General features: G+C 48.8%; 1 protein-coding gene across 2 annotated transcripts in view; it reads left to right on the forward strand.

Moving 5' to 3' along the window:
• Nucleotides 1–23,474, forward strand: part of SLC24A3 (solute carrier family 24 member 3) — a 465,173-nt gene that overhangs the window by 406,690 nt on the left and 35,009 nt on the right. For both annotated transcript variants that reach the window (XM_057702549.1, XM_057702550.1), the window contains 5 exons: nucleotides 5,827–5,852; nucleotides 14,393–14,446; nucleotides 19,600–19,733; nucleotides 21,686–21,846; nucleotides 22,608–22,869. In XM_057702549.1, the coding sequence (XP_057558532.1) occupies nucleotides 5,827–5,852; nucleotides 14,393–14,446; nucleotides 19,600–19,733; nucleotides 21,686–21,846; nucleotides 22,608–22,869 (637 nt within the window). The remainder of the gene's footprint in view (nucleotides 1–5,826; nucleotides 5,853–14,392; nucleotides 14,447–19,599; nucleotides 19,734–21,685; nucleotides 21,847–22,607; nucleotides 22,870–23,474) is intronic.

The raw sequence follows: 23,474 nt of genomic DNA on the forward strand, positions 1-23,474 counted from the left end.
ATAGTATGCAGACTCTTACAGACCCTCTTGCAGCCTCTCTCTCATACCAAAGACCCACCCCCAACTGACTGTGGCAGCTCTGGCCTCCCCATCTTCTTTCTCCAAATTCCAGCAGGGCCCCACAGTCTCTTTTATTGAAATGTTACTGTAATTTACATAATCATGTAATTTACATAAATGCAAATGATTCATTACATCGTCAATCTAACAGCTGCCCTAAAAGGAATACTTTATTTTTACCCTTCATCTCTGCTTCGGGATTGGGATTATGAGCACCAGGAGAAGGGAGCATGGGGAGGCCTCTGAGACGGGCTCCACATCACTTAGATGGACTCACAAATGCATCGTGGTGGGTGCTGCCCACCTGCAGAAGGGCCAGGGGGGCCATTGGCAGTTGGGGGGCCCCTCAGGGGCAGTAGCAAGCCTTGTCCGAGGTGACACTCCCCTCTTACTCAGTGCAGCCCCCCATTCTGAAGGGGATTCCACGGGGACAAAGAGAGACAGCACAGCTGACCCATCCGCTGGAGACAGCATAGGCAGCGCTCTCTGCTATGGTAGCCACCAGGCATATGAGCCTTTGAGCTCTTTTGTATTTTTATGTTATTTTGGAATAGAGTTGATTTACAATGTCGTGTTAGTTTCAGGTGTACAGCAAAGTGATTCAGTTACACATATACATGTATCTCTTCTTTTTTCAATTCTTTTCCCATTTAGCCATTGAATTCGTGAAATGCAACTATTGCAACCAAGAAACTGAATCTTATTTCATTCATTTCAGTGCAAGTGGCCACATGTGGCTAGTGCCTATCACCTTGGATAGCACAGTGGTAGAGAGCAAATCCTCCCGTGGAAAGTATACCTATATTCTCACAGGCACTTTTAACAAGCAGAGACTCCATGCTTCCTACAGGACTGAGTTCAGTGTTGGGTCTATCGATGGAGATTTCCTTGTTTAATACTCACCACTGCGCAAGCAGCTGTGATAGGAGTCCCATTTTACAGACAGCAACACCCAGGCTCCAGAAATCCAGGGAGTTGCTCGAGGTGAGGGAGCTGCAACCCCTCAGGTCTGCCAAAGCAGGAGGATAAGATGTACAGCTGCATCAGCCCAGCAAAGAATTCGGGTTTTCCCTCCAACAAAACCTCCCTCGTGCAGTCTGGTTTTACCCCGCCCACCACGCAGTCCACTTTCACAGAGGCACCGAAGCATGTACTTTACGTTCAGAGACTGAACGTCTGCCTCCCTCTCATGGGAGTCTTTCGTTAAGACGACTCATCTTAAATCTTCTTGTGTCACCCTTTCTGTGAGAGGAAAGACACCTGACACGCACACTGTCCTCCAGCTCCCACTGGCCTCTGAGGCCCGTCCCCCTTCCTCCCTCTCCCATTTGGAGACCCTGAGCCCCTTCTCAAGATGACATCTCAGGGCCCCAGCAAAGAGGGAATGACTCTGTCAACCAGAGATCCTCACAGGGAAGGATGTGAGAGAACGTTCAAGTTTCTCAAACAAACCAAAGGGTCCCCTGTTCCCTAATCCCTGCCACGGCGAGGAGGCAGGGCTGCTGTAAGTGGTGCCAGGGTCACAGAGGGGGCCGGGGCATCATGTGTTTGCTCCTAGAGCCAGGAAGCGGGTCAGCTGGACCTGGGAGTTCCAGGAGTCTTGCTTTTTCCCAAGGACAGCAACTTGGACCCTTTAGTTCTGCGTCTGTGTTTGCACTGCAGAGTGAACGCAGCCTTTGGTTTTAACAGCCATCATCTCCTGTATCCTAAATTGGTCCTCTCATCGCTGTTTCTTCTGCTGTGGCCTGCCCTGTGTGTAGATATGGGATGTCCAGCTCTGCTCAAGCCCTGCCCTTAGATCAGCTGTCCTTCCTACCCTCCCACAGCTCGTCAGGTTGGCTGGCTGGAGATGTAATGAATTACTATTTACCCTTCAAGTGGAAACCATATCTGTGCCTCACAGCTGTTTTCCAGTGTATTCCATCTGATTTCTCATCTCAGAGGGAATCGCCATAGGCTCAGCTAAGCCACCCGCAACCCGGACCTCAAAGCCAAGGAAGGCAGGACTCTGAGTGGGTACATCTCTTGAGGGCATCTACGCGGTGGAGGGATAAGTCTTCAGGAAGCAGTTTCCCTTTCCAGCAAGGCGGGGAAGGTGTTCAAGGTTTCAGTCTCTTGAAAGAGAATGGAGCTGTTGATTTTCTCCTTTTTACCTTCGCTGCTTAAAATTCTGATGGTGCCAGAGATTACGGTACAAGCTACGCGATCTCAGCTTCAGCAAGGCGGCCGCCCTGCACCGTGGTTACCGCTTACAACCAGCCAACCCAGGGGCCGCCCTGCGCTGAGGGGCCAGGCCAGCCTCTCCTCTCCTGCCCGCTTGCCTGCGACTCCCAGCTGTCTGGTCCTTACCGTTCCATCTTGAGTTCCCTGGGATGCTCCGGCATCCAGGGATTCACCTGCCTGATGGAAGCCTCTCTCTCTCTCCCTCTCTCTCTCTCTCTCTCTCTCTCTCTCTCTCTCTCTCTCTCTCTCTCTCGGAAGAATTGTACAGCAGACACCAGCGCTGAAACGCTGGTTTCCATGGTACCCAACCGTTTCTCAGAGGCCTGGAGGAAAAGAGTGTTTTTTCAGATTCATTCCTTTGAGTTCCCATTTAGGTTGTCTGCGGAACACGTGGAAAGCGTAGGCAAAGCCAGAGGTCGCTCTGGATGAACCAGATATGGGTCAGAGAGCAGGTCCCCGACCAGCCGTGCAGCAAATTCGAGGCCCAGAGATCAGCGCCACCCACACGTGTCACGGGGGCGATCGCGGGCCTGGCCAAACACAACCAGAGAGCACAGAGAGCCTCCCTCCCTAGGCTCCTCTGCGGAATCCCTCCTGGGAAAAGGGCGGAGCATCTCCGACGGCCCGGCGCGCGCCCGGCAGGTCCAGGGCTGCGTGTGGGTGTAAACGAGGGACCCACCCGGCCCCATCTCGGAGCGCCGGGCAGGAGCTGCCTGCAGAACGCCACCCGCCCCGTGACCGCAGTGGGCTGGCCGCAGGCTCCTGCAGGAGGCTGTCTGTCCAGGGCCGCTTGCCCCCCTCCCGGGAGATTTCATGAAGCCGCGAAGGGGGGACTTGGTCCAACTTCATCTCAACCTCCCCGCCTGCGCCGCGCCGCCGGGCCGCGGGAGTGGGACGTGCGCGCCACCTAGTGGGACCGGCCGGAACTGGGGGCGGTTTCTTGTTTCAGGCCATGATTTCAGGTTCTCTTCTACCCTGGTCACCCAGCCAGCAGGGGTGGAGGGAGTGTTGTCTTCTTTTACTCACCGAGAGCATGAAAATACAGAGGGATGTGCAACACGTGTCTGAGGAGAATTGAATAAAATAAAATCTGTAAAGAATAAGAAATCCGCTCCATCCAACCGTGGGCAACACCAAGTGAGAAAGTCACCGGCCGTGCCATCGTAAGGTTTCAGACAGGTCGGTCCCACGGGTGCCCCAGGATGGTCCTGAGATGTGCTCTCCCAGGGGAACAGACTGTGATCAGCGCCGTGTCCTTCTGAGTGGGTGATGGGCAGCCAGCTGGCCGGCCCCCTCCAGGCACCACCGGACTGCAGGCAGGTCTCCCTCACCGCACAAAAGCCTCTTGCCATTCAGATTTTCTCAAAGGTCTGATTTCTAGTCCCTTTTATCCACTGTATTGTTCTTTTCTGGAGGCCCCTCGTGTTTCCACCAAATCCTCTTGAAGCAGTGGGGCTAAACCCAGACCGTTTTCACTCACGGGCCACAGGGTAGCTGAGGCCTCAGGGCTCTGGGTGGTCAGAGACCAGCGTCGCTGCCTCTCTCGTTTTGGAAGTTTCTGGTCCCTCCCCACCTCCCCCCAACCCGTCTGCATCCAGGCATGCCCCACAATTTCTCTGATACTGTGTTCCCTGTAAATTCTGTTCTCACTTTGGAATCCTTTGCACAATTAAGCCTATTCTGATTTTTTTCACCTGTCAGTTAGATGCTGCAGAATAAGGCTTCCTTAGAGCTGCTCTTATATTACAGTGTCGGCTGCCCTCCCCAGAGACGAACATTAAATTGGTGATCTAATCAACTCTTTACCAGTATCTCGTGCTCTCTTAAGTGGCTCTGAATTGATTGTTCCAGCCTGCTGCCCAAGACTGATATTGAATTAACTTCAATTAATAGAAAACATTTTCCAACTTAAATCACTGCTTCTGTTCCATGGTTTCTTGGATTTTTTGAAAGCTAGTGATTATATAAAAGTGGCTGTGAATGCCTTCCTGGGATTGGATTCCATGGCATCCAGCCTGGATCGTGGGGTGGTTCCCCACTTCTTTATTTCTCTTCCCATTCTGGTTTGACATCTTCATCCAAATGCCAACCTGTTGGATCCGATAAAGGCAGATGATCAAACAGCGAAAACTGGAGAAGCCGATCAGTGTCTTGTTGGGAAGAGTGAGTTACAAAGAAGAGTGGCCCCTTTCTCCTCATCCTTCTCTATTGCTCCTCGGGGTGATTGAAGGGAGGTCCTCTTGTGTGCCTTTTGAGCTGCACCTGCTGGTCTTTGAGGGTTTCTCTGTGTCTCTCACAACTGGTGGTGGTGGTTACCATCACTGGGGACTGAAGCGATGCCCCGTTGTTAGCTGAGTTTACCACATTGGTGCAGTAATCACCCTTGACACGCAGATCGCTTCTGCCTGAGAGTCTCCAGAGGGCCCCTGATAGAAAGCTGCTCAGAGATGATCACGCTCAAATCAGTCATGTCCTGTGAGTGTGGAAAGAAAGAGCTTCCTCTTTGAATGAAATAGAAGGGCATTCATTTGGTTTCAACACCATGCCGTCTGGGCAGATAAGGGTGTCATGGAAAGAACACGAAGTTAAGAGCCAGGGCTGGGTTCTAGGACCAACTCTGCAGCTAATGGAGCGGCGCTGGGGAAATTACTCATGTTCTCTGCAGCTCTGTTCCTTGTACAAATCAAAGGGCCAGGATTATACCACTTTCCCCCCCAAACTCAGAAGTAATTTTAGATGCTGTAGGGACTAGGGCTTAAAAATATTCAGCCCTGTTGTGTATTTTCTTTGGATCCTAACTGATATGGGAAGATCTCTCTTTGGCCCTTGTGTGTCTTGCACTGCTTCCCTCGCTAAGCTGCCTTCACACAGGGCAGGCCTGTGGCCCCAGAATGTGGGCAGCCGACAGTGTCCAGCCAGGATTTTCACTGTTGTCACTGAGCTTATTTCGCCTCTTTCTACACATGGTGCCATGTGGTGCTGGTTCTCCACTTCCGATTGTGATGCAGCGTTTTCTTTGAAAATAAATTCTTTTATGGAAACGAAAGAATAGGTTGACTGAAAGACAGATATTGAGTCCATAGAAGCCCAAGTGCTTTCATAAAACTTGAAGGTGCTGTTCGCTGCACAGAGACGTGCAGACAGCTTCCGGGGAACCCATAAGTGGCTAATGTTTAGAAGCGCCCACCAAGCTCCGCGTCCCTTTCCAGATCTGAAATTCTACAAATAACAAGCTTGGGTGTGCCTCCCTCTCTCTCCACCTTCAGACAGAAATTACAGGAAAGCTGGGATGGTCTCTGATGCTCTCTCCTCTGAACCATGCCCACCCCAGTCTGCCAAAAAGACCTCCTTCCACTACACTGACCAGAGACTAAACCAGAACAGAGGGGAGTTTGCCAACAAACACTTCACACCCCAAACCAGCCCCAGCCCCGATTTCTACCAACCAGCCACAAGAACAGATAATGTGCAATTATAAAGCATGTGTGTGCATGTGTATGTGTGTGTCTGTCTAATCTTCTCTTTTTATTTTTTTTTCCACAGTTCATTTATGATGAACAAGTTTCCTGGTAAGTACCTCTCCACCCCCCCCCCCACCCCAGTTTCCCCTTGCTATGTGGCAGAGACAGTATATTGAAGACCACAGTCAGGGGTTAGGAAAGAAAGGGAAATGTTGGGGCAGCTTAGAACAACTAGCATTTCTTGGGAACTGTCTGTCCATCTCAACAAAGAAATTAAATCAGCTTTCACAGAGCAGAGACCCTTTCCCTTGGGCTGGCCTGGTGGGGCTCCTTTTGGGACCCTATTACCTCGATGTGTTTATCATCCAGATTAGATGGTGTGATGTAGCTGTGCCTTTCTGCAGTCAGCCATGGGCTATGCCATTGTTAAGATTTGACAAACCTTTTCCAATTGTCCAAACCACATTGGCATATTCGGAATACCATGTATTCAGTATATCTCAGGAACCAGAGGTGAAGGCACTTCAGTGATCTTTAACACATGAAAGTTCTGCCTAACTTTTGAGAAGAGCTTAGAGCTCTGAAAAATCAGTGATTTTTTTTTAGATAGATTAAAAAAAAAATTTGCCCAAATTAAATATATGGGAACATTTGCATTTGGGTCAGCGTCCAAATTGCCTGTATTTTTTTTTTTGGCTGCACTGAGTCTTCATTGCTGCACGCAGGCTTTCTGTAGTTGTGGAGAGTGGGGGCTACTCTTCACTGCAGTGCAGAGGCTTCTCATTGCGGTGGCTTCTCTTGTTGCAGAGCACAGGCTCTAGGCATGTGGGCTTCAGTAGCTGCGGCACGTGGGCTCAGTAGTTGTGGCTCGAGGGCTCTAGAGCACAGGCTCAGTAGTTGTGGTGCACAGGCTTAGTTGCTCCGCGGCATGTGGGATCTTCCCGGAGCAGGGATCGAACCCGTGTCCCCTGCATTGGCAGGCAGATTCTTAACCACTGTGCCACCAGGGAAGCCCAAAATTGCCTCTTTTGAGATGGGTTCTGAGTATGTCAGCTGTGTTTGAAATGGAAATGGAAATTGAGTGTGTCATGCGTTCTCATTACATTTTTTAAACACTTGATCTGCAGAAGCAGAATGATGTGAAAATATACCTACTTCTTCAGAAAGAACATCTCAGAAACAGGTAGTTGTGACACTGTAGGTAGATGACTTCCCCGGTATTGTTTACAGCTAAGAATGAGCTAGAAAAAGAAGTACAAACAACAAGGTCCTACTGCGTAGTGCAGGGAACTATATTCAATATCCTTTAGTAAACCATAATGGAAAAGAATATGAAAATAATAATAATAATAACGATGATGATGATGATAAATTATACCTTTAATTTAAAAAAGAAGTACAGAGCCCAGCAGTCTTTGTTTTCAGCAAAATGAGTGCTAGCCCTTTGCTAAGGCGACATCCTTGTGTCCTAGGATGTCTCTGTGATTTTCAGAATTTGAGGTGGTGGGGGGGTTGACGTAAACCTTATGTGCTATCCAGAGTATTAAGATGCTTTTGCCATATACCCAGAGAACACCATAATTCAAAAAGATACATGCGCTCCAGTGTTCATTGCAGCACTATTTACAATAGCCAGGACATGGAAACAACCTAAATGTCCAGCAACAGATGAATGGATAAAAAAGGTGTGGTACATATATACAATGGAATATTACTTAGCTGTTAAAAGGAATGGAATTGGGACTTTTGTAGAGACATGGCTGGACCTAGAGACTGTCATACAGAGTGAAGTGAGTCAGAAAGAGAAAAGCATATGTCGTATATTAACACATATATGCGGAATATAGAAAAATGGTACAAATCAACCAGTTTGCAAGGCAGAAATAGAGACACAGATGTAGAGAACAAACATATGGACACCAAGTGGGGAAAGTGGGGAGGGTTGGCGGGGAATGAATTGGGAGATTGGGATTGCCATATATACATTACTAATAAGAAAAAAAATACCGAATTGTACACTCTAAATATATGCAGTTTATTGTATATTAACTGTATCTCAGTAAAAGTTCTTAAAAAAAAAAAAAGAAGTTTCTTGATAAAGCAAAAAAAGAAAAAAAGGTGCTTTTGCCAGCTCTCTCTCCTCTGTCCAAGGGGACGAGGGGGAAACAGCTGGGAGAACTTTCTCCAAGACACATAGGCTCTATACTGACTCATAAAAATAAGAAGGAAATCTCCTTTGAATAACAGTGATCAACAGGCTGAAAGGGACCAAGATGTCTGGGAGCACCTCAGGTCAGAGGTCAGAGGCCAGAGGTCAGGGAGAACCTCCTCATGGGATTCACCTGGACCTGGTCTCCATGTGGAGTGGTGACATTTTCCCCTCATGTCCGTGGGAATTAAGTACAGCACAAGAAGACTTTGCAGAAGCGTTTCCATTTGAACTCATGGCACAGCACAGCCAGTGCCCTGCCTTGGCAAACAGTAGGACCTAAGTGTTGCTCAGTGCTGCAACTCTCTGCTAACAGTGCTGCCATAAGGACAAACAAGTTGTGATGACAGTTGGTCTCAGAAATTTTTCTGCTGCTTTTGTGCAGAAAACCTGAAGAAAGGGGACCCACGGGTGGTTACCATCTGTTAGTCTTAGAAGGAGCCCTCTCTCTACATCTCCCTGGCTTTGCTCCTGAAAACCTGGGCGGGAAGAAATGAAAGCAGGTTCATGACAAGCCTGCGTCAGTCCTTAGCCTCAAGGTGTCCTTTAGGATATTTCAGATGGAACGGAGCAAGAACGGGAGTGTCTATTTCCTCTCCTTTCCAAAGGCTGAGCTTCCTACGATGTCAGAGGAGAGAACCCGGGTTCCTAGGCTACTCCCCGAGCCTGCGTTGAAGGCTGGATTCCGAGGTCATCAGACCCTCAGCCTGGGCACCCAGGCTCCCACAGGAGTGAGGAGGCGGGAGGGCCACGGATACAGGAGTCGCAAACTCCCGAGCAGCTTTGGTCCAGCCTGGGGTGGGTTGGAATCATAACTCGTGCACAGGCGAAGCTGCAGGAAGAACTAGGGGAAGCTTTCAAGGCTCCCAGCATCCTTCTCAGACGGCCGGCCTGTTATGCAGTCATGGTTATTATGTGGGTGGGCTGACGGAGACCGTTTTTCACGAGTGGGGATGAGAAATTAAAATCCGCACCACTGACCCATCACTGCTTTGGGATTTCCAGGGATTTCAGCTCCTCATTTGAATGCAAAATATACTGAACTTTAAGATATTTTTTCCTGTCACATCTCTTACTTTCTTACCCAGCCAGCCACAAGTACTTATTTTGCTAAAAGGGTGAGTCTATGAGCTGATTTCTCTGATTTCTCTTCTCAAAGACAGCTTCTTCCATCTGTGCAATTAAAGCACAGTAATATTTCAACAATACCTTAAACAGGGAATTCCTTTCCTTGTTGTAGAACATTCGAGCATGTTCTAGCAATTTCAAGACAGGTAACCAATTCACCCCAAATCCTCAAAAGGAAACTGTTGGTTGTGCTTATTTTGAAACTAGAGTACTCTTCAGGAGGAAAGGAGCCTTGTCAACTACAAACACACAAGGGGCAGGGATCCTCGTCATGCTTGGTTCAGGTTCCTTTCCTGTTCCTGAGGCAGAATTCCACAGCACGTCACATTTAGCCAAGAAGTGGCCACCAGAAGGCTTTTAGTAGTAGGTAATGGAAAAACCAGTCCCCACAGTGGATTAAAGAAATAGTGGTTTATTTTTCTTACATAACAAGTACCCCATTTGTAGTTGGTACAATGGCTCTGCATTTCTCTTGGCCTTTTCCTAATGGCCCCATGATGGCTGCTGTGGTTCCAGCCATCAAGTTTGGATTGAAGACAAGAAGGAAGAAGAAAGAGTTATGTAGTTTCACCTTATATCTCTTTGGTCACAACTCAGCCTGTCTTGACCAATAAGTGGCCAGGGGGATAGAATTACAACTTTAGACCAATCATTTATCCTAGAAGTGGGCCCACCCTCCTTGAGATCAAGTGTCACCACTTATTGCCTCAACTTAGTGGGGTTCCATTAACAGGAAGAGGCCAGGGAATACTGGTTGGGTGCTTTTCTGTTAGATACCTACCCCAAAGACATCTGACATAGAAGGCATCAGAGGTCCATCTAGTAGTATATGTGTTCAGCCTGCCCAGCAAGGCCCCTGAATCCACAATGACAGCTTAGCGAGGCCCCCACTGTTGCCAGAAGGAATTCAGAATATGTCTTCAGTCAGTCTGAAGTCCTGACAAGAAAATGAAAGGATCCAGGATGCTGTTTTTGTTTCTTCTTTGAGCAAGTCGTGACTTTGGGAGAGAAAGGTGAGCTTGGGGGCACGACCTGGACAGTGCCCACCTGCACGGTGTTCGAGACTGGCTTTCACTATTCTGGACCCTGGTTAGGAACTCAGAGATGTGCCCTCTGGGAGAGGGGTGGAGGGTGGTGACAGGGAGTAGCCCTCCAGCGTGGGAAAGAGCAGTCTCCAGCAGGAGAATCCGGGGCCAGTTGTAGGTGGTTCAGGTGGAAGTTGGCGGGAAGAGAAGGGTGAGCCCAGATCACACAAGCCCAGGTCCTCAGAGGACAGCGGCAGGCCATGTCCGGGAGGGGCAGATGGGAAGAGCTGCATGACATCAGGGTCTGCAGGTGGAGTCACTTCGAGTCCGAAACTGTTCAAGTACCTCCTGTCTTCCAGGCTCTGTTCCAGAATTGGACACAGAGCACAAAACCCAGTGCAGCCATGGCCTTGAGGATATCTGGGGTTAGAGGGGAGCAAACATGTCGTGGTGTCATTTGGAGATACTCGGCCCCAGAGGCAGGAGATTGAGGGGGCAACACCAACGAGATGAAGCCAAGACTTGATGCTCGACCACAGAATCAGGCCAAAAAGCAGAGGGGACGGCAGAGTCATGGCAGAGAGGCCTCAGAGAGCCGCGTACTCAGTGAGGAGGAGGCACTGGGTGGGCCCTGAGTCTGGGCGCCAACAAGGCAAACCTGAAAGGCCTGCAGGAGGAGGAACCCTCCTCAGGTACCCCTGAAGTGTGACTGCAGAGACACTCAAATATTGCAGTGGAAGGGCTTGCTTTCTGTAAAATATCAAAAAGATCTAAAGGAGTTAGAGAGTATAAATATATCTGTTCCCCACCAAGTGCTGGATGTAATTCAGCCTCATGGGGATGTTTTTTGACGTTGGCTCGTTTTCGTATGACCCCTCACTGAGTCTGTAAAAATGCCTCGAAGCAATCACGTGGCTTCCCTTCAGCTCTTGGGCATCTCTTCCTTCAGAATAAAGCTGCAATAAAAGTTCCCCTTTCCCAATTAAGTTTGTGCCACATGTACATTGGTTTCAATGAGATAAGGACCACGTTCAGGCCACCAGAGGTGTTTCGCAACTGAAAATTGATGTTTAAGAAGTCTCACCTGTGCAGATGAGCTGAGCACTGCTCTGTGCTGGGGAGGGAGGGGTGTCTGCTTGGGGGGACTCTGTCAGGGAGGCAGATCTGAGGAGAAACCAGATCGCTGAGGCAGGAATCAGCTGTGAGGAGTGGTGCTGAGTGATTGCTGGAAACAGGCATTAGATGTGAATAAGTAAATAAACAAGATAATCCCAGACTGGTCAGAGGTTTAAAGAACACAAACAGAAAGTGAAGGAGGAGTAGTCAGGAGTAGTCAGTCACCTCCTTGGAGGAGGTGACACTTAAGCTGATATTTTCAGGATGAAAGGGATCAGCCAAGGAGTGACGGCCAAAGCATTCCTGGCAGAGGGAACAGGAAGTGCAAAGGCTCCCAGGAGAAGGAAGGCGCTTGGCGTGTGCACGTGAAAGGAGGCCAGGGTTGGACACGAGAGGGCTGGGGGGAGAAGGGGAAAGAACTGGATTTTGCAGGGAGGGGCACCTTTGATTTCTTTGCTCAAGTCTGTCGGGAAGCAGTTGAAGAGTCTTAAGGAGAAGAATGACAGGATCCAGAAGCATCGAGGAAGGCAGTACAGGGGCTGAAATTAAGGTGGGGGAGGGAGGTAGCAGTGGAGCGGGCAGACACCCACAATTCCGGTGATGTTTTGGACACGGAGTCCCGATGGGCATAAAGGAGGGTAGAGAAGGGCTTCTTATTGATTTCCAGATGTGGGGTGTGACAGCACAGGGCGTGGTACAGTTTACTGAGATGGCAAAGCCCTGGAGTGCCTGAAGTTGGGGGGTAGTGTTGCTGAGAAAACCCGGCTTCTGTTCACCAATGCCGAATAGAAATACGGAGACAGAGTTTTGGGTGAAGTAGGAAAAGGATAGCTTTATTACTTTGCCAGGCAATGGTGGAACACAGTGGCTAGAGCCTCAAGAACTGTGTCGCCCTCCCTGGGGAATAGGGAGAGGTCTTATAGTTGGGGCTTGTGGTCAGGGGTATTCAATAAGGATCAAGGCAGTAACAGTCTTGCGTTCTTCTGATGGGCTGGTGGTGAGGTAAGTAGGAGACAGCATCATCTACCTTCAAATCCAACTGGTCTGGGGTCTACATGCTTGTGGGCAGCATACCCTCATTAATCATTAACTTATGCCACCTGGAGGGGGTTTCAATTTCTGCTAAATAGCTCAAAGATATTGCTGTGTGTATTGTTGCTGGGGAAACAGGACCTGCCCCAAGGCTGCTCTGGACCGTTTCTCCCAGGTCTCGTGCATCCCCTCCCTTCCCTAATTAACAACTGCTTGAATCTGCCCACTGGAACTCAGGGGAGGTCATGGAGGCTGAATGAAGGCTGTTTTCCCATAATCAAAGAAGTAGGGGACACAGAAAAGCTTTGTGCCCAGAAGCCCCACAGGACCCTGCTCAATATCAGTAGAAGTTACGAATTCTGTTCCAGCCTGTATCTAGGTGCCACTTGGAGAGGCCATATTGACAGGTGGATCGTGAACCTGGAGCAGGGAGAGGTGTGGGGTGGATGTGTCCATTGGTTTTCTAGCAATAGGACCAGATGATGTCACCTAGAGAGAATGTGTAGGTAACAAGAGAAGGGAGTGCTGTATTTAGAAGTCAAACTGAAGAAGTGGAGGGGACACAAAGGGAGGGAGAATTAGAGGATAAGAAGAAAAGCGGGGGTGAGTGTGGCCCTCGGAAGTCAGGAGAAGAGAGTGTCTCAGGAGGAGGGTGGGGGGTCAGCTGCAGATGCCTTGGAAACACTGGACAGGAAGACAGAGAACCATCCCTGCAGTTGTGTAGGTGGAGGTGGCTGGTGCCCTTGACAAGTGTTTAGGGGACCGGTGGGTGTGGAAGTTGGATGAGAGAAGTTTGCCAAGTGAATGGGAAGTACTGAAATGGAGTGCAAGCAGCCCTCAGAGAAGGTTCACTAAGAGAGAAGCCCAGAAATATGGCAGAAGCTGGAGGGGTTTGGACCCCCTGACTTCTTCCTTCAGTAGCATCACCAGCACTTACTATAATAGATGCGTACCTGCAGAATCACTCTCAGCCGAAGCGTGGGCTGACTTACCATCACTCATGTACCCAGTCCCTCATCTGATAACCATCTTGCTTCTTTCCAACACTTCATTTTTAGAAAACAGCACTGCAGCAAAAACCCTGTGTGTCCCTCCTTTTTACATTTGACCACATACCTCCCTAGGATCAGTTTTTAGACACAGAATTTGAAAAATGAAGGAAAGGCATAACCTAGAATTTCTTCATAGACCATCCTCCAATCACCTTTTCTTGAAGCCAAAATTACTCCCTCAATTAACTAATTAAATTCTGCAGCTAAAGAGGAACCTAGAAATCAAGTTCCCTTGCTTTTTAACAGAAGGTTACTAAAATAAAGAAAATAGAGGAAGTATTCAAAGTATCAGAAGTTCAAGGTACATTCCAGAAGGTTTCCTTATTTTTTTCTTTCTTTCTCTTGACCATTTTCCCACACATTCACGCTAATCCTTCCTGCTAGTACCTCCCCTGCCCAAAGTGTGTCTGTCCCTCCCCCTCCCCACTCTCCCCTCCCCCTCTCCCCCTCTCCCCCTCTACTTCCCTCTCTCCTTCCCCCTCTCTTTCCCCCTTCTCCTCCTCTCCCTCCCTCTCCCCTACTCTCCTTCCTTTCCCTCTCCCCCTCCCCCCTCCCCACCCTCTCCCCCTCCCCCTCTCCCCTCCCCCTCCCTCCTCCCTCCCCCCACTCGTCTTCCTTTCCCTTCTCCCTTCCCCTCCCCCCCCCCGCCCCATGCACACCGTGCTCTGGAGTATCAAACAGTCTCTTGGTTGCCCCCTGTCAGTTCCTCTAGTTTGCCCTTTGTAACTATAGCTGAATAGTTTTAGTGAATGATTAAGCTGTGATCATATTTATACATGTAGTCCTATATTCAGCAATATTGTAGAAGGCTTGCTGTGTTCAAAATACCCTGGGGTGAGCAAATAACAGAGAAGAGGGAGCATTTTCCTTTTAAGTAGACAAGGAAGAGAAAGATCCTCGAAGGCCCGATGCAGCCTGGGAAATGTCTGCAGACCAGGAAAAATGTGTAACTTGTTTGCACGTCTGCCCCATCTTTGCCATGCTTGGCAGGTTCAGCTGTTAGCACGTGTGTCTAAGAGGACCTGGAGTGTGGCATGTCTGTCTAGGGCGGCTTCCGTTAACTGACCATTCTGGGTTTGTCCACAGGTGGGAGTCTCTAGTCCTCGTGCTGATGTATGTCATCTACATTGTCATTATGAAGTAAGTAAAGCATCTTTTTGGTTTCTTTCCTGAATTCAGCACTGTGTGATAATGTGGACAGAGGAACAGGGGACAGGGTGGGTACCTGTCATCACAGGCTCACTCATCTCCCTGGGCAGCCTGCTAGGAATCACTGCAATCTCCACTTGTAGCAAAAGCATAGACCCTTCCAACCCAAATGTATGATAGAATCAAAGCTTCAGAGTTTCACTTGAGGAATCTCTCAAACCCTTGCCCCTCTTCAGGACCTGGCAGCCTAGCTAGCTTTTGGCTGTTTTTTCACTCACCTTCATAACAAGAAAGGAGATAATGCTGAATATGTTATGCTTCCCCAGAGGTGGAGGGAAGATGGAACCAAAGCTGGATAAGAGATAACTGAAACTGTGGATCAAATGTCTGCAGATGTCCATTATTCCTATTGTATTAGTCAGCTACTGCTGCTTAACAAATGACCCCAAAAACTTAATGGCTTAAAACCATAAACATGTACCATCTCGTACAGTTTCTGAGAGTTAGGCATCTAGGAACAGCTGAACTGGAGGGTGCTAGCTTAGGGGCTCTCATGGGATTACAGGTAAGAAGTTGGGCAGGGTGGCCATCATCTATTAGGGGCTCCAGGACAGCGCACTCAGTGCTGGTAGTTGGCTGGAGGCCCCAGTTCCTCACCATGTGGCCTTATCCTCAGGGCCACTCCAGTGTCCCCACACCAGGGAGCTGGTTTCCAACAGAGCAGGTGACTCAAGAGAGAGCAGGAAGGACCCAGCGACACGTTTTGTGATCTGGTCTCATGAGTCACACGCCATCACTTCTGCCGTGTTCTGTTTATTAGAAATGAGTCACTCAGTCCAGTCTTCACTCAACGGGTCTGCTTTGCCTTTTGAAGAGAGGAGTGTCACAGAATGTGTGGATATATTTTAAAACCTCCACATCATGCGTTCTTGTTCCCCTTGGAGTCTGGGCAGCTCACCAGAGTATCAAGGGTTATGTTGCTGATGTTTCCCATACGCTGTGAGCACTGTGGTCGGAATCTGCTTGTTCATCGTTTTGCCATCGAGATGAGGAGCCTGTCTTCTATGGTGCAGAGACATTCTGTGCTGCAGATGCTGCCCCCATGGGAGCTGTTCCTTTTGCTCTAAGTTAGTCCATCCTCTTCCCAGCCTATGTGACTGCAGGAGTGACCTCCTTCTCTAGGGGGCAGGGCCGTAGACCGCTCTCAGCAGCTGCCCATTTGGACCCATCAGGTAGCAGTCTGCAATTGACGTGTCAAGTTTTCCTTGCTGTCAAGGCCTGACAAAAATTAATTCTGGTGGCTGAGAGCCCTGTTGGGAGAAATCAGTGTGGCTGTTGGCAAACGTCACGTGAACAGTGAAGGTAGGAGCTGGCTTGACCTATGGCCAGGGTGGGCTGTAAGCTGTCGCCATTCCACTCAATATGGTGCCCAGTTTCTGCCTCAGGAGCGATCACATGGTCAGTGTGGGCCCCGTGTCTGGGGCTTGTGACTGGGAGGGGGCATTTCTGGAACAGAACCTTACCAAAGTGTATCCTGGTGTGAGTAACTGACAGGGAAACCAGGTACTTTCACCGCAAATCACCTTCCATTTAAACATTCCAATACATCAGCTCCCGTGAAATCCACAGTTGGCCCAAAGGCTTTCCATAGTTTCTAGATTCCAAGGAAAAGCCTTTAAAGATGGGAGCAGCCAACTTGCTCCTCTTTCTCTCAAAGAGCAAAACTCCTAGGGAATGGGTGCCACAGTCAGGAAGCCTCAACAAGACACGTCTTCTTTCAGCACTTTTTATTCCCCCTTTTTTTTTCTTTTTACATTTTGATGCTTTGAGACCCCAAAGAATCAAGAACTCTCATCTTCCCTTTTAAAAAGGTGAATAAGTCAATTATTCTAGAAGAACTGACTGAGGGTCTGCTCTAAGCCCAACATGGATCTTGGGTTTTAAATCTGAATTTAGATGAAAGCATGTCTCATACTGAATTCACCAGAGGCTTCACAGAATAATGAGGTCTTCAGAAAGTTTTTTTTCATCTAAAAAGAAGGAAGACTGAGGAATTTTGCTTGCGTGCATTCTGTGACCGCCGCACCCCTCTGCTGAGCAGTCGAAACGCCCGTGAGTTGCCAGCGGGGCATGTGGACGTGAAGATAACACGGTGAACAGTCTCCCTACCCCAGACTCTGCCCAGTGCGAAAACTAATGAGGTGTGTTTCTGCTGACGCCTCAGCTTTACCAATCTCCCAGCTGTTCAGACCAGCAGGATACAAATAAACCAGGGAAAGGCAGCCACTGTGCTCGTGGAATTTTCTGCATAAATTCTGGTCCTAAGTTCTAAATTGAAATCTCTGCTCTTTAGCCATCCCTCTCCGTAATCAGAGGCTTTAATCATTGGGTTTTATAAAATCTGATTTATAAAATTGCATGCTTCACAATAAAATAGCTTCGGGGTGCAAGCACAAAATTTAAAACATTCAATTAAAAATATAAAACAGAGCAGCAGCCGTTAAAAACAGCATGTATTAGAATCGTCAGCTGCCTCCTAGGCAGATGGCTTTAAAATGACTTTAAACATTCTGTCTGAAGGTCAAAAAGCAATTCCAATTTGGCCCAACAGGTAGAAACCTTACGGGAGCCTGAGGCATACCCAGCCATGGCCAGGGTTGGTTTCTGTACTTCTGGGTCCCTTCTCTGGGCTTTGGTCCCCAGATGAGGCAGTGTGGTCTGGTGGTTATGATCAAGTGCTTCCCACGCAGCCCTGGCCGCAGGACCTGGGCCAGGTGATTCAGTCATTTTGAATCTCAGTTTCTGCTTCTAAAAATGGAATGAATGATGTTTTGTCCCTGAAAGGGTGTTTGTAAGGATGGAGTGTGATGGGATAGCTATGTAATTAACCAATATCCAAGAAAGTGCTCATAATAATACAATACATAGTGTTATTATCCTGTTATCTAAATCCAAATAAATGTATAACACACAGTTGTTAGCTTTTAAAGCAAACCCCCAGGCGAGTCACTATTTCTGTGGGGAAAATGGATTCTGAGTCAAGATGCCAGAAACACTGACTCTCCCCTAGAGCTCCATGAGGAGGGGAGACCTTTCCATTAAGAAGGACTGTGCAGAGCAGTCAGCAAAATAGCATGATGCAACCCACGTGCTCACCACGAGCCCCACAACCGTTACCTCGCTTCCTCCACCCTCACTCCTAGACACTCCCTCCCGCCACGTGACCTGAAGCCCCAGACATCATACCATTCATCTACCCAAACATCAGTACATGTCTCTCAAAGGACTCATTTCAACCTAACCACAATATCATGATCATACCTAAAATGAATGCTAATTCTTTACTGTGATTAAGTATCCAGTCAATGTCCAAATTGTCAATTGTCTCATACATATCATTTTTATAGTTTTATTTTCATCTCATAAATGTCATATTAAAACCCGGAATCCAAATAAATTCCACTCGTTAAAATTGGCTGCCCCATCTTTTGTACTTCTTTGAATTTATAAATTTTCCCTGTTTTTTTTTTTTTTTTTCTCTCTTCCTTGTAATTTATTCTTGGACAAAATCTGATTGATGGCTCTGCAGAGTTTCCCACAGTCTGGAAGTTGTTGATTACATCTGTGGGGTAGCGTGGCCTCTTCTTCTGGCCTCTGTGTTCCCTGTGTGTCAGCCACTGATCCGATTCAGGTTAGGCTGTGTCCTCGGTGGCAGTCGGTCCCGCCACAGCAGGCACATGGCTGTCTCCAGTCTCTCTGTTTGTGACCTTGGATGCCGCCCATTCTCAGTATCTGGCTCCATTATTTCATCAGGAGGCAGAAGAGCGATGTTCTCATTCTAGTCCCCACCTCTCATAAACCCTGAGACTGTAAACCCCAGGACTGCCCTGGCCCCTGCCCTTTCCACAGCTACCACCATCCCTTTAGACTAGCTTTCCCTTCTCCCTTAGGTCCGTAGGAAGAATCACAGGCTCTTGGGGTGAACAGGCAGGGCCCAGCCACCAAGGACCCCTCCACCTGTACCGCGATGGCTGTCAAGCTCCCATAGGCACACCACCCGTAGGCTGCCCTAAGTGAAGGACAGACACAGATACAGTGGGGAGGGACTCCAAAGGGCCTCATGTCTGTAGCAGGAAAAAGGATGAAAAAGAGGAGGAAACACAGCTTGAGTGGCCTGCAAGCTGGATTTAGAGTCCCATGCTTGGCTGCCGTTCTTTGGGAGGCCATCAGACCAAGCTGGACACCGCAGTGGGTCGTCCCATGGCCAGGATGCCCCCGAGACCTTTCGGTCTTTGAATGGAAGAAGCAGCATGGCCAGCAGTGCCCTGGAAACTCTGCCCAGCAGCTGTCTTTGCCCATGAGTTTCCTAGGATTCCTCCATGGGGGTCTTCTAATACCAACGATAAAGGGACCAGGACATTTACTTGTCAAAACATCCTAGGAACTTGACTAAGCTTCCTCCCTTCCAACACACATGGAAGAAGCACTGCACAATGTTTTGATTTTTTTCACTCAATCATTCTGAAGAATCATAGCCCAGAATTTTTTCATAAAGCCAAGAGCCAGCAGACCTGGAATTATGGCGCAACAGACATAATGGTGACAGACATTCACAGGATCCCAACCTGTGACCTCAGGAAAGCAAAGGCAGGCAGAGGCCTCGACAGCCAGCCCACCTGTGCACATGGACCGCGATGCGCAGCCCTGGGTAGCAGCACGATCATGACACCTTGACCTTCCTCCACCAAGCCTGTCCCTGACAACAAAGGCCCCCCGGGGACGTGGCCCAGAGGAGGGAGGAGACCTTGCCCATCCCTTAAGTCTCATGACAGCCCTTCCACTCACAGACCCCAAGTGAGGGAACTCAATCATGGAGGTCTCCCCGCTGACATGGAAGACTGAAGAGAAAGCAGTGTGTCCCTATCTATCTATGTGATGTTGGTTTTATTTTCACATACTGTATATCCTCAAGTTGGGAAATGGACAGGTTGTATATTCTGGGGGAAACAGGGTGGTAAAATAATAACCGTAGTAACTCAGGGCATGGGCTCCCCCACACGCATCAGGGCTGGGGGATCTGCGGGGAGCCAGGGAGGCAGGAACGGCAGTGCTCATGGGCTCTTTCCGCTCACGGCCGTGTCCAGATACAATGCCTGCATACACCAGTGCTTCGAGAGGAGGACCAGGGGCACAGGAAACATGGTCAATGGCCTGGCCAGCAACGCCGAGATTGACGACGGCGGCAACTGCGACGCAACCGTGGTGCTACTCAAGAGAGGTAACCCTGGGGGCAGGTCCCCCGCCGAGCCCGCAGGTGTGCCTGCCCCCTTCTCTCCCTCCCTCCCATTGGCTGCGTCAGCAGGGAGCAGGCTCATCCGGGTGATGGGCAGCCTCCGAAAGCTGGTGGAAGTTCTTGGACCAGATATGCCGGGGGTGATACAGGGAAACAGGGGAGATGGTAAAGGAGCGGAGACCATGGGGGTTGAGGTGCCGACTCTGTCACATTCTGGCTGTGTGACCATGAAGCAAGTGACTTAACCTCTCTGAGCCTCAGTTTTCTCTTCTGCAAAATGAGGATAATTTTTGTAACAAGTTAAGGAGATTAAAGTATGCAAAATACTCCATTAATTATAGTTATTAGCACATGATTATATCCAGATTCACTTTCAGGCGACATTACCTCAGTTTCCAAGCTGCAAAATGACATAGAAAATTACCTTTTTTTCTCCAAAGTAATTCTTATATTCAATAGGTGCTTATTAAGCAGTTGATACACAAAGAGAAATAACATAGTGCTCTCTAATAATATTCTTTCTTCAAGGAACATGGAAAAGTATCATTTATGTTTGCCTAGAATGTGTTTTATTTTTTCATTTAATTTCTTTTTAACTTTCCCCTTGAAATGTGTGGGTTTATTTCTTCTCGGTCCCATTTGGTTTGCTTTTCAGGCAACACAAAAGAAATTAGAAAATCTATAGGTTACTTTCAAATACATATGTAAGTTTGAAATCTGTGGGTAATTATTAGAATTTGAAAATCAATTATCTGATATATTTTCCTCATTAAATATATGCATGTTGAACAAAAGACTTATGAATATTCAGAGGCATCCCGCATAAGGATTTCATTTAGTTTCTTCTCTTCAGGGTAGTTTATAACCATAAAAGGGATACTCTTAGGGAACCAAAGAGAGCTACCTATTGTTAGTCAGTGTTTCCAGAGATCATTTCCTGGTTTAGTGGCTTGGAGAACAGGAGTGAGGCCATGGCCAGGTGCCCGTGAGCTGTGTGCTCATATTGCAACATCCACAGATGGTGGAAGTTCTTTTTCAGGCCTGCCAGCAGATCGTGACACAAGATTGGCCCTAAGCCCCCTCTGAACTCGAGCCTCTGTGAGGTGGCCAGCTCCCCACTAGCCCCCAATCAGCCCTGCTCACAGGCTGGGGTGCAGCAACGTCGGCGTCTCCCCACCCTGTCCTCCGCTTGGACTAACATCAATCCTGCAGCTTTTAACAGCTCAGTATGAACACATTGACATTTGAAGGGCGTAAAGGGTTACTAAAGATATTGGGGTCTTTCCTATGCCCCAGATGTGAGTGGCAGGAAAAGAATCCTTTGAGGACAAAGGGGGATTCTCATATGTTATTACTCATTCTCACCACGTCAGCGAAGGACTCTTACATCGTTTCAAGTCATCTCAAAAGAGATATCAATGAGCCCCCTGGAAAGCAGATTTTGACTCTTCTTCCAATTTTGATCACTACAATCCTCCCCGGATGGATGAATGGTTGGATGGTTGGAAGGAAGGATGAATGGTTGATTGGAGGGAAGGAGGGAGGGAGGGAGGGAGGGAGGGAAGGAGGAAGGAAGGAAGGAAGGAAGGAAGGAAGGAAGGAAGGAAGGAAGGAAGGAAGGAAGGAGGGAAGGAAAGAAGGAGGGAAGGAAAGATGGGTAAATGAGAGGATGGATGGACGGTTGGATGGATGGATGGATGGTTGGATGGATGGATGGATGGTTGGATGGATGGATGGTTGGATGGATGGATGGTTGGATGGATGGATGGATGGTTGGAAAGAAAGAGAAAAGGAAGGAAGGAAGGAGGGAGGCAGGGAAGATAGGAGAAAAGAAGGGAGAGAGGAGGAAAGAAATGAATGGACGGAAGGTGAATGAATATCTCTTTCCTGCTCCTAGCCTCGATGTTATTTTTATTTTATGTTTTTAATTTTCTCAGCCAATTTCCACCGCAAAGCGTCAGTGATCATGGTAGACGAGCTGCTGTCGGCCTACCCGCACCAGCTTTCTTTCTCTGAGGCTGGTCTTCGAATCATGATCACCAGCCACTTTCCCCCCAAGACCCGACTCTCCATGGCCAGTCGCATGTTGATCAATGAGGTATCTGGGAAAGCACAGTCCATTTGCCACGGACAGGGTGGGAAACTAGGAGGGGGAGAAAGTTTCCTGGTCTGAAAGTAGAAGCACCTACCTCGGTTTCACACAATATTATTCCTCAGTCATTTCCCAGCATCTTTGCTCACTGGACCAGCTGCGCATCCCGGTCCTTGCTCTTCCCTCCACACGTCCAGAGACATAGTCCAGCTCCCAGTTATATGGAAAAACTCTTCTGTCTCTTCTACTTACCTTCTTCTTTTTATCTTCCATGCAATAAAGCCCTCCGATGTGAACTTGCACAGAAGTAGTTGCTAAATCAAGGTTACCTTAGTTTAAAGTAATACAGAGGCTCTGAGCTGAATTTTCCTGGGTATCCTTTCTCTGGAATGGCAGGCTTATTGATACACTAATCCAAACACACTCGTATGGCTTTCTCACATACAGACCAAGGAATTCCTACAATCTGGAGAAGAACGTTAACACCCAGCACACAGGGAATCAAGAACCCTGACAGAAAAGCAGTGCCCACCTGAGACATGGGGATTCTCCTCTAATGGGATTTGCAAATTCCAGTGGGTCATAAAAGATTAATCCTTCCTCCCAGAGTTGGTTATTACTTTGAGGAATCCCTTAGAACTTGTCTGCAGAGTCTCCTGAAAGCACCTCCTTCTCAGCTGCCTGGGAAAGATCCCAACAGCCAGCGTTCTGGGTGTGAGGATTTGCAGCTCCTCTGGCCATATTAGAATGTGCCTTTCTTTTTCCAGAGACAGAGACTGATAAACAGCAGGGCTTACGCCAATGGAGAATCTGAGGTGGCCATCAAAATCCCGATTAAGCACATGGTGGAGAACGGGACGGGGCCCAGCAGCGCCCCGGACAGAGGCGTGAATGGGACGCGGAGGGACGACGTGGTGGCCGAGGCTGGCGACGAGACGGAGAATGAGAACGAGGATGAGAACGACGAGAACGAGGAGGAGGAGGAGGAGGAGGACGAGGAAGGGCCGTACACGCCATTCGACCCCCCCTGTAAGAGGTCCCGCGTCTGGGCTGGGCTGGGTTGGGGTCCGGAGCTATTTTGAAGCCACTGAGTTGATGCCCTTCATTTGGGTGACCTTTCTGATAGTAAATTCAAGGAAATATCTCTATGTGAACATAGAAATATTTATATTAATTTTTTACAGTGGGTGAGACTCTGTTTCAGGGGGTCCAGAGATGACCAAGACGGCGACATGTGGTCATGGGTTGAAATGTGGGCATTTCAAGGAGGAAGGCTCTCTCTCAGCTGTTCCTCGGGGCCCCGTGGTGCTAAGGAGGAAAGCAAGTGACCCTGTTGGCCAGGCGCTTGGTGCTGGGGGGAGAGGGGCTTCACCCACCCCACTGCGGTTGGCGGGGGTGCTGTCCTGCGAAGGCCAGCCCTGGGGGCCCAGCAGCCCTCCCAGTCGGCCCTCATCCCCGTTCAGGTCCCTCCTGTCCCAGGACCTGCTGTTTCCAGGATGGGCGTCACAAGGGACGCAGACCTGGGTAGAAAGTGCCTACACCACACTGGGGGGCTGGCCCAGGGAATCTCCCGGCTCCCTGAAGGGTGGGGGCGGGGCAGAGGCTGGTAAAGCTTTCAGGACCCGGGCCACCAG

The sequence above is a fragment of the Hippopotamus amphibius genome, chromosome 12, assembly GCF_030028045.1.
Source record: "Hippopotamus amphibius kiboko isolate mHipAmp2 chromosome 12, mHipAmp2.hap2, whole genome shotgun sequence".
Taxonomy (NCBI): domain Eukaryota; kingdom Metazoa; phylum Chordata; class Mammalia; order Artiodactyla; family Hippopotamidae; genus Hippopotamus; species Hippopotamus amphibius.